The sequence below is a fragment of the Poecile atricapillus genome, chromosome W, assembly GCF_030490865.1.
Source record: "Poecile atricapillus isolate bPoeAtr1 chromosome W, bPoeAtr1.hap1, whole genome shotgun sequence".
Classification (NCBI taxonomy): domain Eukaryota; kingdom Metazoa; phylum Chordata; class Aves; order Passeriformes; family Paridae; genus Poecile; species Poecile atricapillus.
In genome coordinates, this window is record NC_081288.1 from 58,358,875 (window position 1) to 58,375,226 (window position 16,352).

Consider the following 16,352-nt stretch of genomic DNA (forward strand, 5'->3'; position numbering starts at 1 on the left):
CTTTATGATTGGCATAGGCAAGTGTTTGTGTTAGGCTTGCCCAGCTAAACGTTTTTTAAGGATGTGGGTGCAGCTGCCTTGCAGAAATGTATTGCAGTAAAATCCTCCAGTTCTCGAATATGACTGTAATGGCTGTCTAAAAATAATACCTAACAAAGAGTGTCCTTCGCAGGAGGAGCCAGAAATAACCTTCTTTTTCTCTGTCAAAATGTAAGTCTATTATCTATTAATCTACTAGCAGCAGCTTGACCCAGAGACCACGAAAGAGCTGACTTTCAAGCGTATTTCCTACGTAAGGAATCTTGAGCTTGGACTTCCCCCCGAAAGAGATAATAAATACCACTCGCTTCAACTTTTGAGCCTCGGTTTTGTAACGAGCCGCGTCCCGCCTCCGTCCGTTCCCTTGCCCCCGCGCTGGGCCGTTCGAACGTTCTACCAGGGACGCGCGGCGGGTTCATGCTCGGGCCCGGCCGGTCCGGGCGGGAGCGCGGTGCTCGCGGGGCCAGCGGGTTCCCGCCCCGAGCGCGGCCGGTGCCGGCCCCGGGCGCGGGGAGCGGCGGCGCGCAGGCCCCGCCCCGTGGCGGCGGCAGCGCCGGGGCTGGGCGGTGCCTGGCGCCCTCACGTCCCTTCCCTCGCTCGCTCGCTCCCTCCCTCCCCGCCCGCCTCTCCTCCTCCCCCCCGTCGGCGCAGCGCTGTGGTGAAGCCGCATTGTTTGTGCCGCGGGGGGAGGGGAGCCGCTCAGCCCCGGGAGCCGAGCGCCGAGCCCGCAGCCGGACGGCGACGCGCGCCGCGCCTCACGAATGCGCCGCGCCCGGCGGCAGCAGCAGCCCCGCACCCAGCGCCGGGTGACCGTCGCGGGCAGCGCGGCCCTCGTAGCGCCCGCTCGCCCGCCCGCGGCTGCCGGACGGGGGGCCAGGCGGCAGCACCGGCGGGACCTCCGCCATTAACCCGGCCGAGCGTCGGCCGCAGCGGCGGAGCGGGAGGTCTGTCAGCCGCTCCTCGGCGGCTCCCACAACGTGAGTACGGCCGGGTGGGCGGCGGGGCCGGCGGGCGGGGGCTGCGGGGCCGGGAACCTGCGTGTCTCGCCTCAGCGGGACGGGAGAACGGCGTGGGGGAAAGAGCAGGGCGGACTGGGCACGGCAGCCTGCGTGGGGGGGGCAGCGGCGGGCGGGCGGCGAGGCGAGAGCGGCGGTCTGGGGGAGGGAGGGAGGGCGCCGCTGGAGCTGTTTTGTCAGCCGCCATATTTGTGGGCCGAGTATTTTCGCGGCGGGGAGGGAGTGACTGTTGGGAAGGGCTGGAGATGATGGGCCCGGGCAGGAACCATCCTGCCGGGGGCCGGGAGGGGGGAGCGCCGCGCCGGGCAGGAACCATCGGCGGGAGGGGAGGGAGCGCGTTGGAGGCTCCCTGGGCGTGGGCAGGAAGTGTTGGCGCGGCACCGGCGAAGGCGGGCCCGGGGGCGTGGGCAGCCGCGCGCGGGAGGCAGGATTCCGGGATGGCTGCGGATTCTGGCGTCGGCGGCCCTTTTCCTCTGGGCCGGGAGAGAGCGGCTCTGGTGGTCTCGCGTGTCTCGGCCGTGCCCGCGCACGTTCGCTGGGCTCCGCGAGGCCCCGCTCTGGGCCGTGCCCCGGGGAATCGCTCCTACTGCGCGGCTGAAGCGGCGGGTGGTGTCCGCCCCGTGTGAGCACGGTTTGCTTACCGTCCCTCATTGTCTAGGATTGAAGAGCATTCCTGTGACTTTTTTTTTTTTTAATGGTTTGCATGAAAGTGCCATTGAGAATGGAATTCCCCAGTCCATTGAGCAGGGGATCCAGGGACCAAAGTTCATTCGAAGAGGAGGAAGATAACTAGGGCAGAGATTGTAATTTGAAAGTATGTGGTACTGTTCTTTTCGTGTTGGTTTTAGCCATCCTACACCTTGATAAATAGCTTGGTTGGGTTTTTTTTTGTTTTGTTTTTTTTTTTTGTTTTTGGGTTTTTTTGGCCTCATACTGTGTATTTCTGTTACAGTGAGGAAAAACGTTTGCTGGTGATTTCCTTCCCAAGTAGCTGATGCAATTCTAGGAGATGTGGATAACTTTCCTGGTTTATATTCTGCAGTCTTTAAGGGTAGGGTAGTGCTAACAGAAGTGCATTAACGTAATTTTGTGTGTAGTTAGTGCAATATCTTTGTGAGCATTGGATGGAAACTTGTCTTAGTTTACTCTCCAAATCTTGGTCCTCATTCCTGTCGATTTACACAATACTGGGAAGGGGAGTGGGGGGGGGTGGGAGGGAGATATGCTAGCTGATAATTACCTTGGAAAAGCAAACCAGTTGTAAGTCATGAATTTGCTATGCAGAACTCTGGTGTTCAGAGTATTTCTAGAACATTTGCAAACAGAAGAATTTTGGAGAAACAAAACACTGCTTTAGCCTCTGGGGCATTTAAGTTATTCACACTAAATTTGTATGAAATTCATCCTGAGTACTACCAGTTTCGATTCTGTGTGCATTGCATTATATTTGTAGGCTATCCATTCTGTGTTTTGAGACTGCAGCTTCCTTCCTAAGTCAGCTGTATTTACTGTTGAGTATTACAGTATACTTAGATGTTAGCTCAGTCATTTTTTTCATCAGTCTGGTTCATACAGTTAATTTGACTTTTGCAACAGCTGTCCTCAATCTTTAAGCAAGATCAAAGATCTTGTACTTTTGAGTATTTTCTTCTTACTTTTAATGCCTGCCTGAAGCCATGCTCAAGAATCTTGGGAACACAGTGGGGTGGAGAGCTTGGAAACATTAATGTGTTCTACTGTGGTATTGGGCTAAGGTAATGTGGACAAGTTACACGTTTTTGATTTCTGGAGGTCACCTCTCATCTCTCCCTCTGTATTTTTTTCCAAAACGGTCTCTATCCTCAGGAGCCACAATGAACAGATACACAACCAGCTAAAATGTAGGAAGGGGCATTAAAAATACCAAAACAGACTTTTACATCTAGACAGAATTGAAAGGCAATTATATGAGGTAAACATGCTGTAAACTGTGTTTCTTGGTTGGTGAGTAAACTGAGTCCATTCTGATCTGTACTAAGTTGCTGTACAGTGACACATCAGTGTGTTTTAGCTGAAGAATCCATCATTACTGGTTCACAATAGCAGAAATCAAGGCCATTGTATTATCTTTCGGTCTCTGAATTGCAAAATCTATACTGAAACTGGGAATTAACTTTTAGTTTTGGTTAAATTACTGGTATGTTTTTGGTTTTAGTCATTGTACCTTCTTCGGCAGTATTAGTTGTTGAAACTGTTTACTGCAGTTAAGTGTGATCAAATCCTGTGCTTTACAGAATTTAATTATTAAATATTTCTTCCAAAGTCGTTTGAAGAGGTGGAACCTTTTATATTCTTCTGTTGTTTCTAAAAGGTAGATCAGAGATCTGTCATCATTAAACACTGATTGTTGTCTGGCTATATGGTATAGGAACTAGTAATAAGGGTTAAGAATTAGTTGTGTAAAAGTTAGATCTATGAGAAGCACAATTCTTGCATGAATAGTAAAACTATCTTAGGTTACGAAAGCAGAGTCTGTTTGTGAGAGCAGACAGAGCCTTTTGGGAACTAGTCTAGGGTTAGTTGGCTAAGTGATCTAGTCTTCCTGTAAAAGGAGTTCCTTCAATACTTTGAGGCCTTTAGAAATCGGCATCATGGATTTAAGCAAAAGGCAAGCAGCATGGAGTAGTTCATGTAGTTCAGTGCTTGCTGTTTTCTTCCCAAAATAGATACACTGGTTTTTCACAGTAGTTGTGTTTTGATTTCTCTATTTGTCTGCTATTTTGGCAATACATGCTAACGCTAGTTGTGTTATAGTGAGCAGCCCTGACTCAGAATGCAGAGTTGAAATGGTGAGGCCCTAACAAAACTTTAGGCAGTGATTAAAGATCAAGGGGTTTTTTTTTTGTAGCTGAGGTTGAATGATGCTATTTATTAATGATTTATTGGGAAGAAGGAAGGTGTGGAATAGAATTTTAAACTTGACAGTGTTGGTCAGGTTTGTAATATATTCAGCCTTTATAGGAGAAAAACCCCACCTAGTGTGAAGATGTCAAAAGGCATGAGGATGTATGGAAGCTTTTAACTTAGAAATTTTGCGACCAAAATGTGTGCTCATCCTAGTCATGGGGCTTTGGAGTGGAGGGGAGAAAGCTATCTTTTTGTATGGTATGTGATGTTTTTGCAGTAGGTTGTAAACTTAAAAATTGTTTTAAAGAGCTTGGGACTCGGTTTATAAACAGGGAGATTTTTATCTATTAGCAGATGATTTGAGAACAAGTCCTGAAGAATCTGTTGAAGGAGAAGGGTGTGTGTACATGCATACTTAAAAGAAGGGAGAATGTTTTGGCCCTAAGTCAAATCTACTTTACAGGTGGAATATTTACTAGTTGCAGTTCATACTGCATCATATTGGGCACTGTGAGTTCTTGTCATGTTGTGAAAATAATGGGCTCACTAAGGATTGAGGAAGGTAAAAAAAGTATAGGGCTGTCAAACTGCCCACTTGCCAAATGTGGAAGTGTGCTTTTTGAGCTTTTAAATATAGCTATAGTAATTGAGTTGATAACATGAGTGGTCGAAATTGCACTGGAAAATATTCAGAGAAAACTTGTTTTTCTTTCACAATTGCATAGTTCTTTTGAAAAGAGGTCTAGAGGACAAAAATTTTCAAACTGCAGGCACCCCTAAGGTATTAAGAAGAATTGTATTAAAGGTTTTCTTACAAGGTAACAAATGCATTTTTTTAATCTGTGACACTTCTGAAATGTTTTTATTCTCATGCAGTGGTCTTTCCAACAGTGCTTCTTGAGGGTTTCTAGCAAGGATTTTGTACAACTGTGTTTACTCAGGGAAGATGTTATTTAGAAGATCTATTGATCTTTAGGTTAAACTTGTACGAAATTGAGCATTCCTATTGAGTCAGAGTGACAGACTTCAGGTTTTGTTTACTTTTAGTTAAATATATGCGTAGAGGGCTGTAAAACTGAAGGTTTTTCTCCTTACTACAGTAAAACTACTATTTTAATAGGATTGATTTGAGTTCATAGTATTAACTGTTGCTCTAATTTTAGGTAAACATTACCAAATGAGGAGAAAAGGAAGATGCCATCGAGTATCGGCAGCAAGGCATTCTTCTTCCCCATGCAGTATTAAGCACTCCCCAACACGAGAAACCTTGACATATGCTCAAGCTCAAAGGATGGTTGAAATAGAAATTGAAGGTCGCCTGCATAGGATCAGTATCTTTGATCCTTTAGAAATTATATTAGAAGATGATCTTACTGCCCAGGAAATGAGTGAATGCAACAGCAATAAAGAAAATAGTGAAAGACCACCGGTTTGTCTAAGAAGCAAACGCCATAAAAATAACAAAGTGAAAAAGAAAAATGAAGCTCTTCCGAGTTCACATGGTATACCTGCTACAACAGCTCCTCTTCCAGAACCAAAAGTACGGATTGTTGAATACAGTCCCCCTTCAGCTCCTCGGAGACCTCCAGTTTATTACAAATTCGTTGAGAAGTCAGCAGAAGAACTTGATAACGAAGTTGAGTATGACATGGATGAAGAAGATTATGCGTGGTTAGAATTGATAAATGATAAGCGGAAAAGTGATGGAGTGTCAGTTGTTTCACAAAATATGTTTGAATTCCTTATGGATAGGTTTGAAAAAGAGTCTTACTGTGAGAACCAAAAACAGGGTGATCATCAGTCTTTAATTGATGAAGATGCAGTGTGTTGTATATGCATGGATGGTGAATGTCAGAACAGCAATGTGATCCTGTTTTGTGATATGTGTAATTTAGCAGTACATCAGGAATGCTATGGGGTGCCATATATACCTGAGGGCCAGTGGCTCTGCAGACACTGTTTGCAGTCCCGCTCTCGGCCTGTAGACTGTGTGCTGTGCCCAAACAAGGGAGGTGCCTTTAAAAAGACAGATGATGATCGTTGGGGACATGTGGTGTGTGCTCTGTGGATTCCAGAAGTTGGATTTGCCAATACAGTTTTTATTGAGCCAATTGATGGTGTCAGGAACATTCCCCCAGCCAGATGGAAGTTAACATGCTACCTCTGTAAACAGAAAGGTGTTGGTGCCTGCATCCAGTGCCACAAAGCAAACTGCTATACTGCATTCCATGTGACGTGTGCTCAAAAGGCTGGTCTATATATGAAAATGGAACCTGTGAAAGAACTGACTGGCAGTGGAACAACTTTCTCTGTGAAAAAGACTGCCTATTGCGATGTACATACTCCACCAGGTTGCACACGGAGACCGCTAAATATTTATGGAGAAGCTGAAATCAAAAACGGTGTGTGTAGAAAGGAGGGATCAGTCAGAACTGCTAGGTCTACATCAAAAATCAGAAAAAAGACAAAAAAAACCAAGAAAGCAGTGGTTGAACCCTGTACAGTTATGCCAACAGTATCTGCTCCTTATATCCCCCCCCAGAGGTAAGCAAACCATCAAAATGTGAGAAACCTTTATTATCTGTCTAATTTTAAACCAGTGCTTTTAGAGTCCACCTTTAAGATTTTGTATGTTTTTTACATGCTTTCTTTAAAGGTCTTTTTCAGATAATTACTGTTAATTATGTACATTGCGCTTCTGTGGAGTTGCATTAAAAATACAGTAACTTCCTCAGAGAAATTGTTAAATGATTAAGTGATCTATCTTGTCCTCAGAACATTTGGTTTGGGTTTTTTTTGTCAGACTAAGTTATGTTGTATGTTCATTTGTCATTCACTGTACTTCTAAGAATTAACCACTGAATTTGGAATAGTAGATGCAGTTGATCTTCATATTAAAGAAAAAAAGCCAAGCTCAAAGTTAACTTTATTTGTAATTTTGGATTTCTGAGCTTCTTTTTCTGATTTTAAGAGGTCCAAAATGAAAATCATAATTGTGTATGTAAGTTTTGAATCTTGTTCATCTCACGTAAATTACTTGTAGTGTAAAATCTGTGGACGTTTTGCAAACAACCTTCAAGGAAGTGTTTTCCTTGTGTGGCAGAATAACTACTCCGGAGGCGTTCCCAAAATTTATGTTTGTATGTTTCCAACACCAATATATGTGTTTACCTGTTGAATTAATTTAAGAGCAGTAGTTTGGAAAGTTTCTCAAACAGGCACCAGTTCATGTGGAGGCTCATTTCCTGTACTGTGACCAGACTCTGAGTACACAGAAGTGAGGGCTTTTAAAATAATACAATGCCTTTTTAAGTAGCTGACTCACAAGTCTCAGGTAGTAAGCAATTAAAGCTGGTTAAATTAATCTAAATAAATACATGTTTAGAGACTGCAGTTCTTTTCTGTAATAACTTTTGTTAATGTAAGAAGCTACTTGACTGACTTTAACAAACAGCCTTCAGCTTCCATACGGTGTTCACAAACACCAATCAGATTTATTGCTCTGTTCTCTGATAGGACTGGCTTGGTAAAATGGTATTTCTGTTTAATAATGCACTGCAGAGAAGCTTTAGTTGACTGTTGACAACTAATACTGCTATTTAAACAGGAACTACTGTCCATGGAAGAGGGAAGTCAGTGTAAAATAATTTGGCTTTGTCTTAATTAGGACCTAATAGTGTGTTTTTGTTTAGCTTTTTTTAAGACAATATAAGAAAGAACATGAACTAAGAATTGAGGATTAGAAAGTATGTTCTCAATTGTGCCTCTGGCAGATCATTTCATTGGCAACTTTAAAAAAAAACAGGCACTGAAATGATGCTATCATCAGATTTTTTTTTTTTTAAATAGTCATTAGATGACAGGAGCAAAAGTGCAGAGACATATTCTTTTCTTCATGTTAATGATTAAATTTCTTTTCAAGACTGCAGAGAAATTCAGCTTTCTTCTATTTATGCTTCTCTTCATATTTCTAGAAACAACTACCGTTCCTATACTATATGTCATAAGTGTGAAAAATGTGTAAGTTTAAAGGTATTTTAAAGTTGAGCTTTATTATAGATTGCTTGTCTTTGGTTGAGGGAGGCGCTTGCTTAAGTAGTCTTTGTAACGTGAACATGTTCAGTCCTAGAAAATCGGTCCCTGAATTAAAAATGAAACAGAAATGAACATACTAAAAGTGATTACACTGCAGACCCAGATCTCTAGTTTTAGAACCAAAGTTGTCTGGTTTTCTTTGGCTGTTCTTCATTTTTTTTCTGTTTAGGAAGCACTCTTGTGTTTCTGTAGGAATTAAGTACATACCTGTAAAGTATTAAAAAATTATTTGGATAATTTCACAGTGGTCTTCATTTTAATTATTCTTTTTCCCTAATCTGTTTTTTAATACTCTTTTTTTCCCTTCAAGCTGAAGCATAATTTTTCAGAGGTTTTGAGGAAGAACAGTTAAGCTATTTAAGTTACTAGAGTATAAATATATACACTCAGTGTTTAAACACTAACCAGTGCTTTTTTTACCTGAATAATTTGATTTCAGTGTGTTTCCAACATCTCCGGAAACTGAGGCACACATGGAGATGCTTGATTAGGATGGCTTTCTTAATACCTAGACTATTCATCTCCTTAGCATATCGCTGGCTCTTCAGAGTAGGTAGTTGGACGAGTGTACAGATATGAAGATCATAGTGAGGAGAAAAAGTACACGCTGGATGCAGCCCCTGAGTACATCCAGCGAAGCTTAAGGAAAGTCGTCTTTCCTAATGTTTGAGTTCAGTTTAAGGAGAAGGATTTGTATCCTTCTCTGCATGGTGACCGTATATGAACAACTGAGCATTTTAGTAACACAGTTTTTAATAATTTTCTTTTCCAAAATAGTTGTCTTAATGTTCAGGATATTTAAAAAAGACTGAGAGTGGAAAGCATACTTCATAATTTCTGCACAACTTTTTGTAGCTTATGAATTTCTGGATCAGCTTACCTTATGGTCAAGTTTCTCTGCTACTGCCTTGAATAACTAGAATTCCTTACACAGATGTCATACACTGAGGTTTTTGCTGTTAAATTATATGGGTAGTGTCCTTTCTCTAGGTCATTTGTAATCTAATTATATGACTTCTCAGACTGTGAGCTACTGATTTAGGGCTGAGTTTCATCTGTGAGCTACTGATTTAGGGGTGCAGATCACAAGTTGCTAACCACTAATCCATTGATGATAGGAGGTAAATGCTTACCTCCCCTGCCTCTTATTTTTGTAATTTATTTTTAATGCTGGTCCTATATCTGTCCTGTTGCCTAGGTATTTTGGAAAGTCTATACCTAAGTATTTACTTCCAAAGGTGCAGTAGTTCATCTTAGAGCCTTAAGGTGGTTTCAGTTTTCAGTGCTGTCAATGCTGACTTGTAACTTGCTTAGCACTTGTAACAATGTATGGGACTACCAGGGAGTTCTTATGCTTGGAGGATGTATGTCAGACCTGCCTGCAGAGATGTGTTATTTCTTTACTAGGAAATTCCATTCAATTTTTATTGAAATACAACACTCTTGAATGTGGTTGCTTACACTCTACTGTTTGTTGTCATCAGCTTTTTTTTTATTTGCACATTTTTGGGGGTTTTGTTTGTTTTTGTTTTATTGATTGTTTAAAGGTAGAAATGAGCATCATCTAAAAGTTGTGTTTCTGTGAAGTGTAAGAGCAGCTGTGCCATGTGGGGAGAAGAGTGGGAAAGTACTCTAAACTGTCCCTGTTTGGGAGGGACAGACAGTACCTGCTCCTCTTGGCAAATGGTATTCCAGAAGTATCCTCCCACTGCCACCAGCTAGTTTGGGTGGAGAAAATGGCATTTTTTTTCTTGAAGTAGTATTGCCACTAGGGATGTGTAGTGGTTGAATTTTGCTTAGTAGAGAGATTCCCCACCCCCAACCCCCCCCCCCAAAAAAAAAAAAAAAAAAGTATTAGATTTTGTTTAGACTGCAGGTCCAGAATTTTCAAGTTAGGAAATCCTAACTTTTAGGGCTGGTTTGACGATCTAAATCTAGCTGCTTCTCTCTGTTTGTTATCTTGCACTCTCTGTGCTCAATTTCTTGTGTTTTTTGGGTTTGTTTTAATCTGCTGCTGCTAATCCTTGTACTTTGTAACTATTGCCTTATTCAGCAACCAGGTGAGTACCTGAAGCAGATGTGTTACAATGTTAGCTGGAAAAATGACACGCTTTCTATTATTTTTGAGCACTTGATTCTTTAGTGCAAATAGCATTGTTTTTGTGTAGTCTCTTGATCTTGTGTGTTAAAAGAGGCATTTAAAAATGTTTGCTTGTTAGCCAGTGTCAATATTCATGCTATTTAAAAATGCTGTGAATTGTACCTATATACTTAGAGGGATATAGCATGTGATATAAAATATTTAATATTCAGTATTTTAAAAGTATACACTGAGATACACTGTAATCTGCTTTATTAAAATGCCATTCATGCAAGTACTGCTCTATTAACTAGAAGCTGACATTACAAGCATAAATATTTGCTTTCATCTTTAAATTTCTGTTTCTGCAAACATGACATGGTTGTTATGTCTGAAATTAAGAAAACATTTGAAATGCGATACTTGTATAGAGAGCAAAGAATAAGTAAAAAAGCCCCCCTTTTATTAGACGTAGGAACACTGTATGTTGTTGCATGAGGTGTGTTGCATCATTAATATTAAAAGAGAATTCTAAGATTGTTATGAAAGTAGGTAAGTAGTAGCTGACAACTGAGAGCAAAAATTGCTGAGACTCTTAGAAAAACATTTTCAGCTCTTCTGATGGATCAGCATTTATGTGTCCCACATTAACTGATTTCTCTATGTTGATACTTGGTTTTGTTAGGAGAAGTACTGTGCCTGGTAATAAGCTGGATTTCTGTTACTGTGTCTCAAGGCAGAACCTGCATTTTCTTTTGGTTTATAATTTAGCCAGTTGAACTATCCTGAACTTTCTTACCAAGTAATTAAATGTAATCTTGTTACCTTAACACAGAAATCCTGATAGTCTCTGAAAGGCTGTATGGACCAAAAAAATAAATAATAAATAAACAGGAAGTGTTGAAATGCAGTATAAGGGGAAAGGAACATTAACAAAGCCTTTGAGACACTGTTAGTCAGCATTCACAGATAATACTTCTTATTTATATATATGTAGCTTATTCATATATATGTAGTATGTGGATTTCTTTTGGGGATTTTTTAAAACATTTTTTTGATACTCAAGGGTTTTTTTTTTTAATACATTCAGAAAGTCTTCAAGGTAGGAGAAAAGAACAAGAAATTTAGCTTAAAATTCAGCATAAAAAAGCTATTGAAAAATACTGCTGGGGCCAACATTACAAAGAACTTGGAAGCTGAATAAATTTAGACCAATGTCTGTCAGCTCTTTCTCCTTGAATATACATACATGTATGTATAATTCACAGAATCATGTGAAAATGCTTATTTTAATTCCAGGGGAGCATGATGTAGGTGTGCCTTGTGACTGTACCTTATACTTGGAGCATAGAATCACCTAAGTGAAGGGAACGGCAGAAGTCATCAACTGCTGATGTTTCTTTTCTTGTCATATTGACTTTGAAACCTTTCTGCTATGTGTAGAAACTACTGCTGGTGTCATCCTGATCTCTTTGCTTAAATAAAAAAAAATAATTTTCCCTAAATTAAAAGAAGAGCTACTGTGGTACTACTAGCTTTCCCTCAGCAGTATTTTAAAAAAAAGTGAAGGTAACTTTAGAGCATAATTTGAAGCTAGTTCATCTTGACACTGGTTGAATTATTAAACAAGGATTAATTAATGTGTTCAAAGCAGTGTAACTTACTTAGTAAATTGGAAAAGTAGGGGTTTTTTTTCTTCTGTTTATTTTATGTATACAAGGCCAAAAAGCTCAAAACAAATTAATATGTAAGTTCTGTAAGGCATATAATTAATATTCTAGGTGCTTTCTAAGGTGTTTGGTCCACAATGGTTATATATGTGATAATGCACTTACAAAGACTAAGATTTATGTGATTTTGTTCGTCAGAACTTCTGAATTTCACCAGTTATGTGAATTTCCATTAATTTTTTTTTTTGGCGGCAAATAGAGGATGTTGTGATTTGTGCCATAGCAAAACATCTAAAGAATGCATTGTCTAAAGAGCTGTCTCCTGGCAGGCTTTTTTATTCAATGATCAAGTTACAGAGTGCACAAAAAAATAAGATAAATACTAAGCTTTCTTCTTATTGCAGATCAAAATGTGATTTTTGATTAATACATCTGATGTGAATTTAGCCTTTTGATATTAGATTTCAAAATCGTGTGATCATTATATTTGTATAGTAATATATTTACATATGTGGTCACTATATATGTACAGGAATTGGCAGAAGTAATGTGCATATGATTTTTCCAAGAAGAGATTTTTCCAGTGTGACAGGGTGGAGGTTTTTCATTGTTTGATGTGGGTTTGGTTTTGTTTTTTTATTTTACTTACTGTTTTGGGGTTTTTCCCTTCCATTCCAGAGTTTCGGAATGTCACAAACTCTAGTTGTTAGAACAGGAAGAAAATAACAAAGAATTAATTGAAATAACAATGTTTTCTTACCTCTTCAGTTCACTGTTCTACTTTTCCTGTCCAAGAAAATTTTACAAGCTGCTTGCTCAAATAGAAAAATAGGGGGTTCACAGTCATGTAACCAAGACAAAGTACTTTCTACATGTGCATTTAAAATCAAATACTATTTAAATACCGGTAAATGTTGAATAAAGAATAGGAACCTGGAGAGACTTTCAGGCTTAGAAGATGTATCAATAGATTAAGTATATACTGTTAGACTTTCAACCTAGGAGAGGCAAATTCAGTAGCTATACTTATAAACATAACAGACAACAAAGAATAAAAGCTGCAAAGTAGTTCTAATTAAGAAAGTGTGTATTTTTGCATGGGGATTCTGCACACTTAAGTTGCAGAGGTTTAAATTAAATAGTTTTCAGTCTTCCAGGATTTGATATGTACTGTTAGGCATGTAGCTGACTTCTGTTTGTTATTAAAGGAATGTTACTCTTTTTCAAAAGGAAATAAAGACATACAGATGGATTCTGATTTTTACATAGTTATTCACTTACCTGTGTTGTCTTTCAAGTTGGTCAGAACAGTTTGAGAGTTTTTTTATTTTTAAGTCATACAGTAAGTTTTATCTTTTATTGAGGAATAGGATAACAAAGTTGTTTCTTCACTGTTTAAAAGTTTCTTCACTGTATTGAAAGACAAGTTTTGCAAACACTTGGATAAGCAGCTGCTGCCAGAGGTTTTGTATAAGAGTAGAGAGAGTTTCATCTGTCCAGGTGGGCATTATGATCTTCAAAAACTGAAGTTCCTAGATATGGAGGTAGGAAGAATAGTTGCTAAGACTCCAGAATTAATTCCAGTTCCCCAAATAAATACTTCCATAGCTTTTTATTCTAGTTTTAAGCATAATTGTCTTCCAGTGAGTGTCATGGGAATTACTGTACTAATCTGTAGGGAAGTCTTGCGTCTTTCCTGCTTCCTAGAAGTCTCATTATATTTTGTGGAACTTTGCTGAACAAGGCTTGAAAATTTTTAAGTGTTCTGCAAACTCAGTTTACTTTGTTGCAACTTGTTCAATTTCTTTTATTTCATTTTGTTCTGACAGGTTTTAAAATGCATCTCCACTCTTTGTGTGGGAAAATAAGGGTATTTTATTTGCTCTGTAAAGTGGAACATAAGTTGATTGTTAATGGATGTCAGCATAGGTCGAGAGAAACTGGTATGTTAGTGGTACTGAATGAAATTTTACAGAGTATAATACAATTTTCTTGTGTTACGTGTACCTTTAGTAGTGCTATGCTGGATGAAGGAAAATGCAAAATAACTGATAAAACCGGAGGCTCGGGATGAGTACAGTAATTAAAATACTAGGGTTCGTTCATGTTCAAAAATTGCTTAGTTCTAATGGGTATTTGATCTTCCTTTGGGTGTTTGATTAATACAGATTTTCATACTAAGTTGTTTATGCTTGAATTGCTGTAGTAATGTCAAATCACATACTTGCTCAAGATAATGTTCTCTCCAGTTTATATTTCAAAAACTTAAGAATCTTGAGGTATTTGAAAACTAAAATAATACCTATGCAGTTAAAAAGTGGGTTTGTGCAGTAGTTAGGTAATGATTGATACACTATTCCCTATAACCAGTTGCCATAGTGTCCACAGTGATATGTAACTGAAAATGGGAAAGGAAGGAAGTCATGAGTCAAAGGAGGCAGCTGTGAGGTTTGCTATGTTAAAAGCACATGTCTTACATTGACAAAACTTAATCTATGCATTTGTCTTAAAGGTGAGGAAACAAGGACTGAGTGACACACACAGCTCTCTGAATGCATTGACCAGTGCATTAAGTGTATCATCCTTTACAGGGTAGATTATCCATCAGATGTCTCCATGTGAGGAGGCTATAGGTGTTATTTCAAAGGTTTGGTTCAAAAGGGATCTCTGCTTGTTTAAAGACAAGCAGGAAATTGTATTGATATCCCTGTTTCCAGTGCACCTCAGTGTTCTACAGGGCTGGGGCTGGGGAAAGGAGGTAGTTCTGGCTCACTCGTTTGGCTGTGGCACAGTTAAAACCATTCTGAAAAATGTTTTTGTCATCTGTGTAGTTTTGGCATGTAGCTCTAAAAACACAAAAACAAGAATCCGTGTGACTGCCAGTGCTAAAACATCAAAAGACTGCAGTGGTCATCAGATTGAAACCTAATGCTTCTTTTATGAGACCAGTTAGATAACAGCAGTCACTGAATATCATTGGAACACAGTCACCTTTTTAAGAATTTTCAAATTCCTCTATCAGTGTACTTTATTTTAAATAACTGGTAAGTTGAGGGAAAACTATGGGTTTTTCTCCCAGTAGTTGGTATGCTTGACTTGCCTTTGTAGAAGTGCAAATGACTTGCTTGACTATGCTTGACTTTTATTTGTAGAAGATAATTCAGAAAGCTGTTCTTTTTTAATGCGCTTATACTGGAAGAAGTTCTAGTGTGGACAGATACCTTAGCAAAAATGCCTTTGCTGAGGTGTTTTCTGTAGTTCTGGGAGGTGCCCTAAATTCTCTAAGCCTTGCCCCTCTGCACTGGGGATTTATCAGTGTAGTGTAGCAATTAGTCCTGTCATGTCCAAGTCAGATCTTGGATGAAGTCTTTAAACAGCTCTCCCTTACCTAGACCAAATACATGCCTTTCTTTTATTCCTCCTTTTTTTTTTTTTTTTTGTTACATCTTTATTGGATAAAAAAAGGGAAGTGGAATGTGTGGAAAATTCCTTTTTCAAAATCAGTACCCAGGCTATACAACTTGCAGGGTTCTACGGCAACATTGTCTCATTTCCCCAGAACGGTTGTATTGCCCATCAAAATTTAAAGTACTTGGGGCTGTTAAAGTCCACCTGGAAGTATCAGATGAAGCAAAAGGGTGGTTCAGGAGCTGTGATACAGGTAGTGGGTTGTTAGTCTAACAGCAGATGTAACATCCTCCTAGCACTAAGTTCATAGTGTAGAGGCTCTGTAGATATCTGCCACATGAAGAGTTTCAGAGCTCTATTTTGACGAGTATATGGCTGCTACCCATATGTGGTGTTTAAATTAAATACCTGGTTTAATTTAGAGGGGAAGGCAGAGATGAGTAGTTTTTAACCCCTTGTTAAGTAGTCTCTGCACTCAAATTACCTTCTGTTTATTTATATTTTATATTTTGAAAGTTGGAGAGTGTCTTCTGTGAACATCTTTCTTAAGCTTCTTTTAACACTCTACTATTATAATTATATATTAATAGTATGGTTCATTATGTGAATTGGCAAATGTACTTAAAATTGTTGTTAAAGATGTTTGCTTAGTCTTGCCACATCTGATGGGCATGAAGCCAAGGCACCTCTCTTCATGTTTTGATTCTCTGATCTTTCCAAATAGTAGTGTATTTGGCTATGGTTTTTTTTTATTCAATTCAGTAGGTTTTACTGTTTCCAAGAGATGTATGAAAGCAGTTACTTGATTTTGAATGCATTCTATAATTAATTGTAATTATGTTGTTTGAAGTTTAGTAGGGTCGCATCTCTTCTGCATTGAGTAAATCTTTGTGAAGCCTGTGTTTGTCTTCCAGCAAAAGATGTACAAGACAGTCTGAAGTCCATCTGCAGACCTTCTAAGCTTTAAATTAAGCTAGAATTTTTCAAGAATGCCTAACTAGCTTAGTTATTAATTAAAACAACGTCACTGAGGAGCCAAAGGACACAATGACACAGTATTTTTAAAGAAAACCTGGGTTTGCTCTGCCTTTACCTGGTGATGACTGAAAACTTCAGCTACAGTTAGTAGCAATGAATAGACAATGAATATTGCTCCTT

At 39.4% G+C, this 16,352-nt stretch overlaps 1 protein-coding gene across 7 annotated transcripts in view; it reads left to right on the forward strand.

The window, feature by feature from the left end:
* The first annotated feature begins 667 nt into the window (after positions 1-667).
* LOC131591727 (bromodomain-containing protein 1) overlaps positions 668-16,352 on the forward strand; it is a 55,220-nt gene continuing 39,535 nt past the window's right edge. For 4 of the 7 annotated variants that reach the window (XM_058862715.1, XM_058862717.1, XM_058862718.1 and 1 more), the window contains exons 1-2: positions 731-1,016; positions 5,105-6,485. In XM_058862715.1, the coding sequence (XP_058718698.1) occupies positions 5,119-6,485 (1,367 nt within the window). In that variant the 5' untranslated portion in view covers positions 731-1,016; positions 5,105-5,118. Of the gene's footprint in view, positions 1,017-2,897; positions 3,007-5,104; positions 6,486-16,352 lie in introns of those variants that run through there. The other 3 variants (XM_058862716.1, XM_058862714.1, XM_058862720.1) reach the window with 3 other exon arrangements.